Raw genomic sequence first — 19451 nt, forward strand, 5'->3', positions numbered from 1 at the left:
AGTAACAAGATAAACAGACCAACAGAAACAACTACAATCTGCTAAAATAAATGATACAGCTACACTGAGTGAAATTGTGCTCCAAATAAAAAGCACTACTTAGTGATGAGAAACTAACATGAAAATACATTGGAAGTCCAGCACAAGAGAGCATGTATGGAACTGTGAGAATCCCAGCTTGAGAGCAATGCGCGATGCAATGCTTAGCTAATTGGATATGTGTATTACAATGTCCGTGGTCACAGCACCCTTATGGGGCATGAAATAACAAGCAGCTGTGTGTGTCAAGAGACTCCACATGTGTGTGTGCTCGGTGTGTCTGCCTGTGTGTGTGGGAGGGATGGTTGCTGAGAGGTTTATTAACCCAGTCCATCAAGGCAGTGTGGGATTCACACTGAGACACCGAAGGCTTAAGCATGTGAGCGCCACACAAGCAAGACGGTGCCTCTCCGAAATACTAATATGGGCCCTTATTTTCTACCACAACAACCCCCCCACCCCACACCCACACCCACACACACACACACACACCCAGCACTGCTTCCACAGCTACTGGACTGTGTGCTTTGATCTGACCAGCTTTGCTGTTCTACTCAGGAGATTATAAATGGCGTCCTCGATTCTTTAGCATGGACTGTGCGTCACGCTGCAGAACATTGTATGTTTATGGTAATGATCAGCAGGGTGGTGTGAAGCCCACTTTACCCTGTATAACTGTCAATATGGAATTACAGGGCTACGGATTTAAAAGACCTATCTTAGTCCGTTCTCACAAACACATTTTACAACCACCAGCATGACAACATACCAGACATCAGAATGGTCGCGACACCATTAACTAGCCATGACTTATGAACTGTCCATATAATACAGCTCCCTGATACTGTTATTTCAATTCAATGTTTCCAAAATTATTAATAAAGGTAAAACACTTTAGCCTAATGATTTACAGCAGGATGGGGGATGTAAAATGTCATTTGTGCCTCAAACCTGTCCACTTTTATTAAGGTGAAGCATGGCACCAATGTTGACTTGTTCCTGCTGTGGGGACAATGTGCAAGATGGACGGACAGACAGACAGTCGTCAAGTCCTTGAATACAAGGACATTTTTTGTCACCATATGTCCCGTATGCTCACAATCCACGGATTGAAAACATTGAATTGGGAAACAATGAAACTTGGACTCCATACAAACTCAAGCAAACAGCAGTGAGCCAATGGCAACATGTCACTTTAAGGAAAACAATGCTAGAGCCTGACAAAAATTGTTTAACTCAGTCTTCATCAGCAGACGGATATTGCTGAATTGTCATGTTACTGAAAACTCTTGAAAAACAGTGATGACAACCTGAAACACTACTGAGGCTTAGATTAAAAATAATGTCAAAATAATTATTTCACCAACTGCAAAACGCGTATACTACTCTAAGGTACTAGAGTGTGTACTAAGGTACACAAAACAGAAAGACATGTGAAAATAATCCAGATGCTCACTAACTAATAATCCAGATGCCTACTCTCTCTCGGTGCTCATGGGGGCTAGTTTGTTTTGCTCACATCTTGCCCACTGTTCCTGTCAGCACATCCACATCCTCCGCGGCACCCTGGACCCTCTCTTCCATCTCGCCCTCAGCTCTGTCCGTGCCTGAGCCCGATCCCCCTCCCACCCAACAGACACCCCAGCCGGCATGATTAATAGCCCTCTGCTGGGACGCTCCATCCACTCAGCACATTGTTGAGAGCCTCTGAAACAGTACAACAGTTGCATCCCCTCTTCACACTGGGGCTAAGCCCTGCCTGTCAGTCCCCGGTTAGGGCACTGTTAACTGGCCAGATTTACAGCTACTAACCAGTACTAGGTGGCAGCCTGTCTGGGGAGGGGGAGATACTCCTATTAATCATAGCTCTTTTGATGGGGGCTGTTACAGCCGGTAGGCCAAAGGCTTGCACTGTACAACACCTGTATAATCCACGGCGCCTCCCATCAACCATCAATCAAAACTGCACACCAATGCAGCTAGTATTCATATTCTCTGTGATACCATGCCATGGCATTTAGTTTGATTCATTAAAGAGTAACAGGTGACCTGAATCCTGCTCAGGTGACTCTGCAGTCAGTCCATTTCACGAGAACATCTCCTATAATACCAATCTCAGTGCAGATAAAAGGGGATTTAAAAAGGTTTGCTTTTCATTTAACAGTGCTTACATATTTAGTCAAATCAATTAGTCAGTCAACCGAAAATGAATCACCAACATTTCCGATAGTTAAATGATTCATTATTTCAGTAATCAACTTTTGGTGCTAGTTCCCTCCTAAATGTGAGGCGCTGCTGCTTTTCCTTGTTTCATATTGTCGCCTGAAGGTCTTTGCTTTTGGACTGTTGGTCAGACAGAACACTTTGTCACCTTGAGCTCTGAGAACTTTAGACGGGAATGGTAATGATTTGTTTTTACAACTTTCCTACATTTTATAGACAAAACAATGAAGAAAAATAATCGTTACATGAATTATTAGCCAAATTAATCATTGGTTGAGACCTATTTCATTACAGTGGAAAAATCATGCAGTCCAAGATTAATATCATTTAGTCATTGAAGAGGGGAAAAAAACAAACATTGGCACATCACTAGAGCAACAGTAAAACAGACTAACCTGGTGTTCCCATATTGGGTACAATAGTTTTAAGGCATACTGACATCCACATGTGATGTGTCTTGTAAACTCAAGTGCAACTAATTTATAATGAAAAGCTTTAACTAAGCATGTGCAAAATGCTTGCCTTTCATAACTGATGGTGATTGCAATCAAGTCTGTTAATGTTGACAGAGTTTTTAGGTTTTGCAACATTCTCACTGTGTACCAGGCTTCTTACACGAGACTAAAGTGGGACACACTCAGGTCTAACATCAGCATGAATGAGTCACTGACAGAACGGTCCTCAGACAATGTGATGAAGCGTAACATACTGTTCATCTGAAATGAGAAAGAGCCTATAAAACAAAAAAGAAGAGCAAGCAGCACATCTTTAGCCACTATGACTAAATTGAGGTCAAACATGAATGACTTCAGGGAAATTAATTTCTTGAAAACTGGACTCACCGGGGTAAAACAAAACTACACATAGGAAGACCAGTCTGCACAATTACTCAAAGCCTTGACAAGAACATAGCTTGGCTAACGTTATACTATGTTAAAATAAATTGTTTTTTTAATTATTGTCATTGACTAAGCCTTATTTTAGAGCTCAAACAATTAATCAGTCCCTAACTTGACAGAAATTCCAATAACCAATGAAGCGCTCAAGTAATTCTTCCAAGCAAAAATACCAGCAGTTCAAGGCTTTTAAATGTGACTGTGAAGAATTGCTGCTTTTCTTTGTCTTCTAAGATAAGACGCTGAACATCTTTGGCATTTAGACAATTTGCAATTTAGCAATTTGAAGCCATCAACATGAAGCATGGACAGCATGTTTCATTATTTTATGAACCGAATGAATAATCAAGAAGATGAATCCAAGCAGATTACTCAATAATGTAAAGAAATCATCAGTTGCATATTTTCCCCTGTGCATTCACAAGTGTTATAGCATTAATGTATGTAGGTGCTATGCCAAGCCAACGTGAAGCCTAGATAGATCTGACAAGACATTAAAGTGACACTTTTTTGTCTTCTGACCATGTCATGAAAATAACACAAACAGCAGGACTGAGAATTTAACCCGTGATCTCATGCTTAAAGCTACGGGACACCGGGGCCACGCGGCCGACATGTGAAGAATTGCCGTGAGGCAGATTCTCCTTGCTCAGAATGCCTTCATGAGTAAACATATTTGCATAAGTGGCTGAGCGACATGAATTATGGTTCCTCTTCTTCAGCTTTTGCCAGCTGCCTTCTGCCGGTTCAATTGGGAGTGATATATGAGTGAAGATCAGGTGGCCGGGAAGAGGAAGGGAGGGGTGAGAGGGTAAAAGGCCACAACCAGATCCCAAATGCTGGGGCCGCAACCCCCGGAGGCCTGCCAGCGCCCGCTTGCCCACAGCTGGGGACCAAGACAACACACACTCAGGCTTGACCTTGAAATAACACCGACATAGACGGCATGTGTGCATTCCCTCTTGATGACTGACATGACGGTAAAATGTGATGAATTAGTGAGGTTGTCAGTAATGGATGGATTAGGCTGTGTGAAAACAAAAGGAAACATGTTTCATTATACTGGTGCCACTGAGCACCTTCACTTCACTGCAACAGATTAAATCAACGAATGAGTTCATACAATGGCCGTTACATGTTGGGGCCTCAAACTACGTGCTTACAAATAGATTATTCTTTGTCAGAATTTTACTATTCCATGCCAAATGAGCTCTGCTTTCTGCTTTGCTTTGGAGAAAGCAGGATAAGTGTTGTAAAGGTCAGCTGGAGAGTAATCAAATCATCCTCCACAATGTTCTTTCTGCAAATCCACAGCCATGCCCCCTGATATCTACCTCTGGTGCTGTGCTGGTGATTCGAGTCAATTAGAGGTGTGCTTGTGAATTTCGTTAGTGTTTGGATGAAATGAAGAAAGCTGTCAGTCAAAAGGCCACTCTGGCTTTGTATCTGGGGGGCTGCAAGGGCTCTAAACCGGTATTTGTATGAATAAAAATGAAGGGATTTAGGAGAAGACCGTTTCTTCTGCAGACTTGTCAAAAAGCTGACCTTCGCTGCAGCAGAGGGGGTTGATGGGAGAGGAGGGTCGAAGGAAAGAATGGAAGCTTTTTGAAAAAAGCTGAGGCTCAGTGACTCCTGGATAAAAAGGTGCAACTGAAAAAAGAAATAGGTGAGCAGGAGAGGAAATAAAATGTATGTCATACTGAAAGGCGGTTCTCCAGGCTCTCTACTCTCTGAGGTATAGCCCAGCAGTGGAATAAAGCTCAGAATTATTCAACAAGAGATTGAGACAGATTTGTCTGTGTGATGACAATCCTGTACGGGAGAGACCTCCTGTCAATGTCACGTAAGAGGCAAAGACTCAATCTGCGGCTCAAAACAATGTGGCAGATGTTAGCACACCAAACACAATAATACTCTGTATTTCTGGCTTCTTTTATTTGCTAGGTGATAATGGGAGTTCACGCTATGCAAAGACAAATCAAATCTGTCACTATCAGATGCTTGTTTTAAATTCCAGTGTAGTGCCTGGATCAGACCTAGCTGCTCATGTCATCAGCTAACTATTCATTACTCATGAGGTCACATCACACCACAAGGCTTCTTAGATTTAGGTGAGCAAAATAATAATAATAATCAAACTAATATGAAATTATGAACAGTATATAGACACAACATATGGACTTAAGTAACAAAGTGTAATTATTGATCAATCGTGTTGTCTATGGGTTTAATGGTACGCACAAAAGGTCAGATACCTAGCTTCATTTAGTGGTGTACATTTTTAAGAGTTCTTGTCATTCCTCGTTTGGAAAGTTTGAGTGTAAAAATTGTGACACTCAAACTTTGTGATGTATGGTCAGCTAAAAAAAAAAAAAAAAAAAAAAACAGGACAAAAGGAGGACCAGCTTCGGAGACAGACCGTCCCGCTGGAGCAACTCAGATTCAGTCAGAGCTAACCCTAGAGCTAAATCTCCTAGCGGTGGGGAGCAGGGACCCATCCTGCCAGCACACTATTTCTCTCATTCTCTGTAACCAGTGTAACCAAAACAAGGTGGAATCAGCAAGCCAACGTTAGCTAGCTCACTAGCCAGCCGCTAAATGAGTCAAATTAAAAGACTTAACGCTTCATCTACACACTGTTGTCACAGCGTAGAAAAGCACATTGCTATCACCAGATAAGTCATTTATACTGATTCAGCAGATGTTTCAATGTGCTAATAGTGCATTTAAAGTCCACAGAAAGGAGAGAGCAGCCTTGTGCTGTTGTGATTGTAATGCTACACAGTGGTTACAGAAAAAGTCAAAATAACAGATGCAGTGGGGAGAGGGCTTCAACATTCTTTTATTTCATTACGTAGACTCTCAGAATTGGCCTTGAAGATTAGGACTGATTTAAAACAATAGACGGCATTTTAAGCCATATTCAACCATGAAAAACAGATTTTTTTTTATGAATTGGTTAAGAAATGTCAATATTAACACCAGCATTGATGTGTTTCATCAAAGTACAGTCATATTGTTTAGCTTACATCTTAAAGAGCACATTTAGTTTAGCAGTTACTCTTTAAAGACATGGGGAAAGCACTCAATTCTCTGGGTCTAATGAGGTTAGGGATGGGGCATTAGATATCAGGCTCCATCCAAACTGTCCTGTTTAAATCAAAGGAAAAGCACCTGCTTCCTGGGACCGATTACCCCGACTGACTGAACAAGGTGGAGCTGAAGCATCACAACACATGGCCCACCGTCGGCCCAGCTTCTTCAACTGTGCTCTCATTGTTCAGGAGTCCAGAGCGGAGGACCTTACATTTTTTCCTGCTTCCAGAAAAGAGAGACAAGACTTCCTTTCCCAGAACAATTTATCTCTTTGCTTGACAGGACTCCCCGCTATATTTACCCAACTAAAATTGCAGATGATATACTTCCAGCTGCACTACTCTCCAGATCTGTGGCACATGGTCCTGTCAATCACAGTAGTTACAACAGAACAGGAGCGCCAGCACAGTGAGAGCCTCAGCTAGACAGAGAGCGACAGAGGAATATGGAGAGAAGAAATAAGAGGAGAGAGACAGACGGACTGGGAAACCTTGTGGGGACTAATTCATATTTCTTTTGCTGGTTGGCTTTAGTTGTTAGAGACAGCGGAGGTACACACCGGAGTGAATGGAATTACTGGGCTTTCATTAAGCAGACAGCTGGGCCGCAGTGAAGCCTCAAAGCAGCAGCAAAACACAGCCCACCCGCAACATGTCCTACCAAAATACTGCTGCGTTTCTGTATGAGAGCTCTATTGGGTTGTTAGGCTGCTGCAAAAACAAAACAAATTGATCAGTCTGTCAAGCACAGAATTGAGCTCTTCTGTGGTTATTTAAACTCCATTTTGTCTTTCATCAGGGCATGGATGGAACATTTCAGAGACTGGGTGCACGGGGGATTTGGGCTTAAGGATGCAACAAGGCTTTCAAACATCCTTGACATGGACTCATTACTTCATGCAAATGCCCTAAAAAAGCTGGGGGGAAAAATTTAAATTGATATTCGATATCCATTCTGGTCAAATACAGTAACTGTAATGGAATCGGTTTAAGTAAAGGTAACAGAGGAATGTGGGCCTTTGGTGATATGAGGGTTAGAGGAGAGGAAAAGGCCAGAGGAGGGTTCACCAGTCCGGTGGATTCCTCCTCAGCCAGCAGTGCCTGTCCATCTCACAGTGGCATTCCCTGGAGGAAGGCAGTAGCGGGGAAGGGGGGGGGGCTCAGGCTGTGCAGCTCCATGTGCTGCATCTTTCCCATTGCTCACAACTTCTACAACTGGAGCTGTAGGGCTGTGGGAGCTGCCAGGACTCTCATTGCTAAGGCATGACAACATGCAGGGATTGTACTCAGAGACAGCTTGGCTCTCTCAGCAGAACGGCTGCTGTCAGACACCACCGCTGCATTTACACCCTGTTTCTTCACCCGCATTTCTGTTCACCCCACTTATGCTCTCAGGGCTGAATACTAGACTACTCCTGAATAGATAAATGAATAAAACCTTGAGTATTGATAAGGTCCGGAGTTAGCGGTTCTGCTACCACTTAAGTTACGGAGTGAGTCCTCGTCTCAAACCTCTTCTCTCTGCTTTACACTAATTGTACGCACACACGCACGCATCATGGCAGAGGGAAGAAAAAGATCCAAAGTGTGGCTACATTCTATATTTCAGTAGATACTGAGAAGTCTCGTATCTCGTGTCACAAATGCAATAAAACCCTCACAAGTAAGTGAAGTAACATCAGCAGTTTATCACAACATTTGGCCAACAAGCAGAATATAAATGTGCAGAAATGTTCAGTTGTCTACTGTTTGTGGAGCAGCCGTCCATCCTCGTCCACTGCAGCAAGCGTTAGCAATATCATACAGACTTTGAGCATAACAACAGGCTACTCAATCACTTAGCTAATTGTATTGCTGCTCAAGAAACACTATTTGTTTACATACAATAATAATAATAAAGCTGTGTCACTTCTTTTCTTAATCAATTTTCTTTTTTTCCCCTCACTAAATAACCAAAAATAACCGATAAGAGTATCCGTAAGGAACCGAACCCATAAGCAGTATCGATAAGAGCACTAGTGTCGATAAAATCCTAAGGACACCCATCCCTAGTCCTGACCCAGACCACACCCTGGTATGATGAATACATCAGCTAACAGCACCGTCAAAGCCGTTATAGGAGAGTAATACTGTGAGGATCGATTATGATTAGGACTAAGGCTGAAACTAACAATTATTTTCATCATGGATTAATCTGCCGATGATTTTCTTGATTGATTTAATAAGCTTTTTGTTGGCAGGGCTATCGAGAGGAAGTCCCCATCACGGACACAGTGAAAGAGTGTGTGCCATGAACGGATCGGGGAGGTTTCACTTCAGACATTTCCTCGGAGGATGCTTGCTGGATATGGTATTGCATCATTAATGAATGAGACTGAAGATAACTGCTGCTCTGTAGAAAGCATGCCATCTCTGTTTAGCTAGCAAGCATGGTCGTTATCATTTGGCTGGCCGCAAGTGCAACCCTAGCACAACTACAGGCCATATCTCATTTCTGTTGAAAACATTTGTGTGCATATAATTCAAGCCCTGATCGGCTTTTTGCTGCTCCAAACTATCTTTATTATATCGGTGCTTTCAAACCTGACCTCCTTTGTGCTGTTGGGTTCATTTTGTCTCGGCTGGTGTGAAAGCTGTCAGTCAGACTGCTCAAACCGTCCCATCACCTTACACCCACCTACATCAGCCCCACATACCTTTTATGTTGTTGAGTATTTCCTTGAGATGGCCAAAGCTGTTCAGTAATGGGTCCTGTTCTTCATCCTGGGAAGAGAGAAAAACATAAGAACATGATGGGGGTTGAATTACATCTCAGACTGCTGTCTGTTCAATCTAGTTCATTACTTTAATGCTCAGCCTAAGGACGTATTGAGAGTGTTTGCTATAAAGCCAACAATTTATGATAATACCTACAGCACTTTGGTAAAGTGTAAAGTCTGATAGTCGGGATGAAACAGTTAACTTTCACTTCAAACTATAGCAGCTTCTGAAAATGTTGATGTAACAAAAAATAGTTTAAAAAAAAAAATGAGCAGCATCTCTTACTAAACAAACTCACTCCAGATTAGAGCCAGTGGATTTGACCTGGGACATGTATGCTTTTAGAGCACATACAGCTTTTCAAGAGTATAATTCAACTAACCTAATCAACTTAACATTAAATAAGCAACACTACAAACCTGGCAAATACACTATATGAAACCAAATAAACTTGATGCGTTTCATAACAGACAGCCTTCTATAGCCGGTGATTTCTTTACAAAGGAAACAGCACCTGAATCTTTCATGGGGAGCCCAGTGTCTGTCCCATAACCTGTTTAACCTCTCACTAAGTGTGTGGGACGGAGGGGACTAGGTAAGTAAGTAGTAGGGGTGTAACCATACATCCATCTGGATCTATATTCGATTCAATAATCGATGATCCAATATCATTGATGCAAAGTAATATCTATACATATCGTATTTTGAAAATCCCATATCACAGCTGTGTCACCAATGTCAATCCAACGTCCAACCTCCTTCCTACAGAGCCCAGAAATAAAAGTGTCAACTCATATTTCAGTCGCTTTTTGTGAGTTGATATCAAGATATAAAGTGATTGTGTTAAAAGTGAATATGATATCATCTCATATCTATCACAGCCCCCTGATTTGAACTGAAATTGTATCTTAGCAGATATATCTGCAAACACACATGAAGACAGGATCATTTCATCTCAGATATTAATACATTTGTGGTTAACATGAGTAAGTGTGTCGATGAAGTACCGGATTATGTTGAGAAACAAGCATTCTACAAGGGGTGTATTCAAATCCAAGCATACTCCTATCAAGACTATGTACAAACCCTGTGCTTTACAAACTCAGCTCAGCTTTCACATGCCAGGCATACAGTAGATGATACCAAGCCTAATTCATGCCTACACACTTAATGCATGATGATGAGGATGATGTCATGAGTCATGTCGAGAACTGTTGAACACTGAGTGGATCTTTAATCCATATTTCGAATTATTGCAACAAAGCGGACAGTCGATGCAAGACAGTGTTGTTTTTATCATTGTTGGCGAGATTTCCACTCCTGTTTCCTTTATTGACGTTTCCTGCCCCAATTGTCCCATTTTCAGCTACTTTGTCCCAATTTCTGTTGAACAACTAGTGGACATTGTGCTTTATTTGAAACCATCCTTGAGTCCAGTTGATGTCAAGCCCTATAAATTTGTATAAGAAGTTGGGATGTGGTTTCCTCCTTCTGCTCAATACAGTGAACACTAACCTTTCTACTGTCTGTGTCGCTGACTATTTCAAAACACCTGGCCTTGACCCTTACATCCACAATAACTACTGAGCAGTTTCCAAACTTCCATTCACTGCCAAATTCTTGGAAAATATGTTTAATGTCAACCTCTGGGAAACAAGTGTGTTTTTAAGAACTTTCAGTCAGGGTTTGGGGGAAATCACAGCACAGAAACTGCACCTTTCAGAGTCACAAATGATCTTTTAATGAATGCAGATACCGGAGATTGCTCCATTCTCATTTTACTAGACATAAGTGCAGCTTTTGACACAGTGGATTATGGAGTCTTGATTTATCTTGGTTGGTGTATCTGCTACAGCCTTGCAGTTGTTTTCAGCATATCTGTCAGATTGAAGCTTTTGTGTTTCAATTGCTGACAGTGGCTCGTCTTTAGCCCCGATACCATGTGGAGTGCCCCAGAGTTCAATCTTAGGACTGATCTTAAGTTCCCTGTATATGCTTCCCTCACCAACCTGTGCGCATCCTGAGGCGCTAAGAAAACCTGCTGGCTGTTCCTAAATCTAGACCTAAGACCAGAGGGGGTTGTGCCTTTGTTGTCCGGTCAACCAAGCTCAGCTAGGCGTTTCCTTTTAAAGCACTTCTCAAAGCTCATTTTTATCGGTTAGCCTATGACTCATTTGTGTGTCTTTTGAGTGAGTCATCCTCTGTTATATAAGCCGCACATATTGCACATTTGACACATATAGTTTTCTGAAAGTCTTTGGTTTTGTATAATGCATGGCACAATGAGGCAGGTCAAGATCCTTGATCATGAGTTATCAGCAGTATAAATCATGAGACCATGTTGCATACGAGGCTTCACAGGAAGCTGCTGCAAGACTTGAAAAGCCCTTAAACAAACTTCATGAATTTGTAACAGGTGGACTTCAATCAAGTTCTTGATACACGCATGAGTGATGATCAAAGGAAAATTAACATTTGAATGAGTTGTTTCTGTATTGGGATTGGACTTCATTTCTACGAATAGGAGGACAAAACAAAACAATTTTTACAACAACACCACAACAAAATTAGGAAAAATTGAAGCAACAAAAAACGACATGCTGTCCCTTCTACACCAGCGCTGATTAAAATATGTAATTGGATGACATAAGTAAACTACAAAGAGATGGAATGATTCAGCGATTAATGTGGCCTTTATATCAATGTAGTCCTGTGATTCTCACTGAAAACATTTCATCACAACATCAGAGTCATTATAAACTGAGTTATAAAGTAGCAGGTTGACGTTATTGTAAATCAAGTTGCCAAATTAAAATTAGTGACAAGATCAATTTGAAGTTAAGTTTTGCCATACCCGCAATATCTAAAGTAAATCTAATCTTAACTCCGGTAAAATGATCAAATACAATAACAATAAATATAACTTACCAGTGGAGTGTGGGTATTCCATCTGGAGTTTCTCTTGATCGCTCCAACAACGGTGCTGATCTCCCCCTGGACGATGTAGATATTCTTGTCCACCATGCTGCGTCTCTAAGAGAAGAAAAGAGGAGGGGATGCTTGGTTTGGCAGAAACCTACACAACTTATATTCCCTCTATATAACTGTACAGTTACAAAATCATCATGACAAGATATCATGATTCACAGTTGTCAGGTATAAAATGCATTGTTTTTTGAATATATTGTTTTATTAGTGTTTTTAATGTCTGTCACTCATCCATCTCACAAAACAGATACACTTCAGTTTGTTTTAAGCATTCAAATCACTCGCAGTCTATATGTTGTGAAATGGTAAATGGACTGTACTTGTATAGTTCTTTTCTAGTCTTCCCACCACTCAAAGCGCTTTAACACTACATGTTATCACCCATTCACACACTGATAGCAGGGGTTATCATGCAAGGTGCCACCTGCCCATCAGGACCCTAACCAATCCTACCGACATGGAGCCGGGGATCGAACCTCCGATCCTGTGATTGAAGGACAACCCTGCTCTACCACTGAGCCACAGTCGCCCACAATACATCTCTAATGACGGATCAAGGCTCCCAACTATGGGCATAATAAGAGCTACAGTGGGCAGAGGGGGCAATGGGATGATCCACTAAATAGGACGAATACCATTTTCTACTACATAAAAACTATTTTTGTGCATTGAATTTATTATATCAGTCAGCCTGGTAAATCTGCAGCTGTTGTTGTTGTTGTTTGACGCTGACAGTGTGAGAGTCAGAGTCCGTTTGGATGAAGGGATTGATGCTTCAGAAGCATTTACATGCCAGTGATGTCGGGTGTGAATTTCAGGTACAAAATGGCACGATGAATCATTACTACTACTTGACTCAAAGAACATGAGCTTATCTTTACATGTGACAAACATTAGAAAATATTTTTGTTTGGCAAATATCACACCATTATCATTGTAATATGTTTTTCCATGAAAATGACAATACTGATTTAAAAAATGATCATTCCCTCTAATATCGCAAATCATATGGCAACTGCAATATCAGTCAAAATAATAGCAATTAGATATATATTTTTTTTAACGTTTAGGTCTGGATTATTATCAGAAAATGTATTTTATTCAAAACTTGCATTATCCAGAAATCAAAATTCTAGCAAACATTACTATGGGGCAGATAATCTAAATATTTGAGAGTGGGTGCGTGAATCAATTATCCAACCAATAAATCAACAAATCAATGAATGAAACCTTTGAGTCAACCGTACACGCACATCAGCTATGTAGAACATATGAGGTACTTAATTAGCTTATAGGAAATACAGAATTTACAAGAGAGACTTGCTGGCTACTATGACTAATGTACTTCAGACCACTGAGCCATCAAGTAAAACCATCTGATATTGTTTCTCATGGCAAACATATTTGTCTAGGCTACAACAAGTCCTGTACATACACCGGAATGAATTTTAAGGTATGGATAAGCAATCATTTAGATGTAATATTCTGTGAAAATCTGCAAGAAGTATATGAAAATGAAGTCACCAAGCTTAAAGTCAAACTATCAACCTCAAATGGATATAGAATCTAACAACCAAACAGCACATTTTCATGTGTACCTTGACAATGCCTTCAACCAATAAGGATAACCAAACAAAATCAAAATGACATGCTGTTCATATTTGACAAGCAGTACACCTCAAAATGGTTGGATTAACCTTCTTCCTTGTGTCATGAAAGCCATGCCAGATAATACTTTTACTTTACAGGAAGATTTAAGAATGTAGAGACGAGGCGGCGGAGGCCACTTTCTTTAAGCAGCCTATTCAAAATACTAAGAGGATGGAGGTGTGACAGACGGAGGCCAGGACCTAGAGACATAGTGAGGTGAAAAGATGGTGATATACTGTATATGAGTCTTCACTAGGGATTACGTTTTTTAAACCACCCCTTCCAATCTGAATCAGCAATATTGAGTCCTGGTCTGATATTATATTTTCTAAAATAATACAGCTGCACAGTGCACACAGCAGTCACAGTAGACTCAGTAAAAACAAGTGAGTAGGTCAAATGTTGGAAAACTAGCCTAAATGGCCTGCGTCACAATTTACCTTTAATTGTTTAATATATGTTTTAAAATAACAAAAATAAATCTCTTTGTATAAAATAAATGCTGTCATTTAATTAGAATAAACATACAGTCGCTGTGTGTTATCTCACGACAGCTACTCTGTAGTAGGACACAATGAACAGGTTCTGCAGGGTTCCTTTGGGATGGTAAGACCATTGTGTTGTATGCCTGGCTATACAGAAAAAAAAAAGCTCATTCTCAAAATGTTTACCAATAAATACATTCTACTCATTCAAACCGTAGACAAAATACATGTCTCCCATTCCAGATCAGAAGCTTGTACTACGATTGAATGAAAGGTCAGGGGACTCAGGGCTCACTACTTTTCAGCAGCATCTATCTGTCTATCCAGATTTAAGTGTTTATGGAACAGTTCATTTTGGCAGGTAATGATTTCTACCATCTGTCTTTGCAAGAGCTTTTGTGATGACACCGACAGTCAGGCTGGTAGAACACATGACGACTACACGTTGTTGAGTAATCTCAAGACGTACTCTCTTCTCTTAGATATTAATGCTAACAACCAGCTGGTCAGCAGCTGGATACGACAACATTGTGCCTTTAACCCTTTAGAGATAACGATACAGAGACAATCTGGTGCCAGAGCTCCAGACATTTCAAACGTGAATGTAACATAGTTATAGGTACACTCTCAATGCATGTTATACAAGCGCAACACAATACAGTCAGACAACAAAGGCAAGTGGTACAGTTAAGTTAGTTAGCTGTCAGGTGAGCTAGGACGATGGTTTGTCGCTAGTTAGCTGATTAGATTAACTAAGTTAGCTAAGTCAGTGGCGTCTACTCAAAGGCAGAGCTAACAGGTTCGCTCTCCACCACACTACGAGGTTGAAAGACTGCTGAGTGATCTGGTACAAACACAAACAGAATAAGAGTACACATAACTACTTACGTTATCTAAATAATATCCATTTACGGACTGAATAGTTAACACATTGCAATATATTAGGGTTAGTTTTGCATATATTACCTGTCAAGAAACCTCACAGCTAACTGCTTAGCTAGCGTGTCAGCTGGCTAAGGATAGGTGTCTTCGGTGTTTGTCCTCTCAGACAACAGTCATGTATTTCCTTGATTTAAAAAAGAAAACGCCTGTTGACAAATATACAAGTAGGCATTTCTGCTTCTCTACAAATAAATCTATTACCTGTGTGGCTGCTATTCCAAAGATGGAGTCCTGCTGTAGCTAATGCTAGCCTAGTTAGGCAAGCTAGCAGGCTAGCCGGCCAACAGTGAATGAAGAAGACCAAAGTTCAATTCAGTACGACAACAGGACAAACTAAAAATGTCGGACATTCCACTGCGTGATAACTTAATATTTCCAAACTCCACTTATGTAATCACTATTCAATAGAATGCCTCATAAGTGAATAAATTGAACACCTTCCTGCAGCTGTCAATCTGGTCTTGGTAAACACACTGACGTGGAAAAGCTCTGCTGTCTCAACCTAGCTTGATGACAGCCTTTTGATAGACAGGCCCCCAAACTCATCGCTTTACGCGTAATATAGGACTTTAGAATACAAGAACATACCAGACAATTACATTTTTAGGTGTGTTCGCGTTTGTGCAATTTTTTTTATCATATAGACTCTTAGGGATTCTCCGAAAGGAAAATATCGCTATGCTACGAAGAAATAAGGGCGGGACAAAGGTAGCATGTTCGTTATGCCGGGTTGATGACGAAAGCACAGTCTGCAGCTCCATTGAAGAGACCAGTCGCACACTGACAGCTGGACTGCAACTTTCCCTTTCAGTATCCTTTCACAGGCCCCAGTACTATTAGTGGTTTCAATCATTTTACAACGATACGATATGATTTTTGGGGTCAATATTGTTTATTATATGTAGAGAGCAGATGCATGCAATTAGATTCTATCAGTTTATACAGCCTCTACACAGGTTACTATTGAAAATCTAAAGGAGTGGTAACATGAACATACCTCCCATTAGATGTATGAGCTTGGAGTTTTTTTCTTGACACACAGTATAGCGGTTGGCCAAAAGGGTGCAAGGAGTGGAGGATGAATTTGTCTCAAAATGATGTTTGAATTTTATTGATGATCAGTCAGTCAACTATTTTGGTAATTTATTTATAGTTTACTTTCAAGAATTGGGTTTTGGAGTGTTGGCCGAGTAAAACCGGCAACTTTATGGCATCACCCCAGGTTATAGAACTGTTTTTTAACTATAATTTGATATTCTGTAGATCAAACAATGAATCAATTTGTTGAGAAAAATAACCAACCATAATCATCAATGATGAATAGATAGAAAATAGTCATTAGTTGCAGCCCTATTTGGGTTAGACTACAAAACATTTAACATAACCTTGCACACTATGTGTAGGCCTGTTCACTGGCTGTATGAGTGGAAAATGAGATGTCTTGTTCATCTAAGTTACCAAACAAAATCAAACAACTCTAAGCGGCAACAGATTATTTGACATTAATAACCATTCTGTTGAGAAACACATTCCCAGGTGTCTCGAGAAGGTGGATTCACCATCCAAAACTGTCCCTTTTGCCCTGCATTGAATGGAGAAGACAGATGAGTTCTCGTTTTTTACAAGGATCTCTCTTGTTTTGTTCTTCGAAAGCCATTTCTTAACTGTAATGTGTATACATGCTTAAAGAATTTAAGGCTAACATTGAATTTTACAAAATATATCTAATACTTTCATATAACAAGACAATAAGACAGAATTGAAATCCTGGTTTCCTGTGTCACCGTGGGTTTTCTCCAGATCCTCCAGCTTCCTTACCCAGAGACATGCAGGTTAGGTTAATTAGGTTTATGGTTAACTCTCAAATTGTCCGTAGGTGTGAATGTGAGCGTAAATGTGAATGTGTCAGCCTCGTTGACTGATATCCTGTCCAGGACGTACCCCGCCTCTCAGCAGCTAGGATCGGCTCCAGGCCCCAGCGGCCCTGTAAAGGTAAAATGGTCACAGATGATGGATGGATGGTAGATGTTAAAAGACACAGGTTGAGAGGGAATACCACACATAAGGAACTATTTGGATGAAAAAAAATGTGTGCAATTATTTTCTGATTCAAGTTTAGTCCTTCAATACAAGCCTGTAGAAAAGGTTTGCCAAAAAACATTAACTCACACTTCTCAGACTCACAGACAGCTGATGTTGTCTGTTCCTGGGATTTCCAACTGGATGGCCAAGCATGGCACAAGGTTTGGTATAACAGAAAAGAATCACTATCAGATAATTCACATGAAAGACAACAAATTGCACTTACCGTACTCCTGAAATACATTATAAATATTGTGCCAGAAGTGTCACAAACTTGTTGACACTTATTTTGATTTAGTCCATTGGTCACATAGATTAAGAGATGCTGTGGTATTTAAGTAATAATGGATCCAAAACAATGTATTCTTGATGTTAGCTCCTTAATTGTGAAATTGCATGGTATCATGTTTTATGGTGCAGGCCTTTCCATCCTGCATATTTGTCTCATTATAACCATAGATTGTTCTTATGGGAGATTGGGCCTCACGCAGGAAGCAATATAAGAACACATTTCCTCTTGTTTTTGTTTGCATTCACGATGTGTTCTTATTTTGTTAGTACCCATTGATTTCTGAGACTCACCACCGTTTTCTTATTTTTGCTCTTCTCTTATGTAAGAGAAATATTGAGAGTGATTGAGAGCACTCTTACCAAATACAGAAAAAAACTTTTGTTGTCCCAATCCACAAATTATTTGTTTTACATTTTTGGAACCTAAAAAACGCATGAATGTCAGACTATCAAATTTAGATTATATGTTTAGGGTAATTATAAAGATTATAATATTAAATAGATACTATACCATATCCCAATTAGGACTACTAAACCAATGGATAATATTGTGTGTGTTCAGCCTCTGAATGGTTTAGCTCTTTGATGCTTTTGGGTTTTCCTGTAACACCAGAACTGACTGAAGTTTATTTAACAGAACCTTCATTTCACTACTGCTGAAGCTCTTCTTCTTCTTCTTACAGCCTTGGCAATGTGCCAGATTTTTTGCACTAGACACAACACCTGCCCTCATATACAGTAGTGTTTACTCAGCATTACCAACCGACCACACGCCTCCAATTTATGATCAAGTGGGATCATCATTCAGCACAGAGCTGGATGGTTAAGAGCGTTTGGTGCATCTGGAGTTAAGAGAATGTTGCTGCATGAGACCCATTGTCCAAGGAATTACAAAGAACCTCTTGGCAAGTATTTTGGTTGTGAGTGTAATGTTGTGTAGTACAATGAGCTTAATTATCTTAGTATCCCTATCATGCTTTGTTTATCTGTAAATGATGTATTTCTCCCCTCTGTTGCTGCTGATGTTGTGTCTTCAGGCTCCGTTTTGGATCAACCTTAGACAAATTGCAAAAAAACCAAACTATTGTGACTTGAGCGAATGACATTTTGAATTTCCCGGGTTCCACGAACACTTTTAGTACATCAAAGAGGATATAGGGTGCGATGCATGTCAATTGGCTTTTGCTGCAAATTTTGTGAGGTCAAGTTACATTATTACTGGACTATAAGGAATATGTCTACTTTGTATTTGTGTTTGTTTTTCGTAGTTTCTATGTTTATTGCTTCCTTGGTATGCTCTGTTAAGTCGTTTCAATAACAAAAAAGAAAGTAGGGGGAAAATTTACGGTCATGCATAAAAGAATTTTAGAGAATGTACCAATTTAACAGAGTGACCTGACAATCAGTCGCAGAACAATGGATGTATGTGTTTCCTCTATGTTTGGAGGAGAGCTCCAGGCACTGCTAAAATCCTCGAATCTCTCATCTGTCAGGGGAATCATAAGCAGCCATTTGCTCTGTGTTTAAAGCATATGAATCTATGAGCGTCAGACCTCTGTTTGCTCTTTGCAGAGTGTTTGATCACCTGTAGGATTTGTAATTGCAACATTTCATGAGCAAATATACGCATGTCATTTTCAACATGTAGATACAATACGTCTAAACCTCTGTGGCAATAAAAACATCCTTTACTTTGTTTGTCATGCACATGTTTTTGCAACGTTAAAACAAACATACGGTCATAGATTGATTTAATAGTCAGTGCCTAAAGAACCAGCTGTTTTCATCAAAGAAACAGCGTCTTTCTAAAAAATCATCTTTAATATCCATGAAGTTGTTTTGCATATCCTCATTTGGTCCACTATACTACATCCCTGTTCAGCTGCATATGAAACAGCTGGATGTCTCTTGATTACATTTCCTTCATCCAAGCTGAAAATATTTATGTGAGCTAGTGTCTCTGACGTGAGTCTGTACATCATTAATTACAGACATGAGAA

The 19451-nt window shown here is 40.2% G+C and overlaps 1 protein-coding gene across 2 annotated transcripts in view; it reads right to left on the reverse strand.

Annotated features, from left to right (window-relative positions):
• Positions 1-15567, reverse strand: part of LOC116397570 (Golgi-specific brefeldin A-resistance guanine nucleotide exchange factor 1-like) — a 39202-nt gene extending 23635 nt beyond the window's left edge. Inside the window, exons 1-4 of one of the 2 annotated variants that reach the window (XM_031873104.1) lie at positions 15280-15567; positions 15103-15202; positions 11942-12046; positions 8950-9016 (exon numbers count right to left, since the gene is read on the reverse strand). In XM_031873104.1, the coding sequence (XP_031728964.1) occupies positions 8950-9016; positions 11942-12037 (163 nt within the window). In that variant the 5' untranslated portion in view covers positions 12038-12046; positions 15103-15202; positions 15280-15567. The remainder of the gene's footprint in view (positions 1-8949; positions 9017-11941; positions 12047-15102; positions 15203-15279) is intronic. The other variant, XM_031873105.1, reaches the window with a different exon arrangement.
• Positions 15568-19451: the final 3884 nt, after the last annotated feature.

Source organism: Anarrhichthys ocellatus, unplaced genomic scaffold (genome assembly GCF_004355925.1).
Source record: "Anarrhichthys ocellatus isolate YVR2014 unplaced genomic scaffold, GSC_Weel_1.0 scaffold68, whole genome shotgun sequence".
NCBI lineage: Eukaryota > Metazoa > Chordata > Actinopteri > Perciformes > Anarhichadidae > Anarrhichthys > Anarrhichthys ocellatus.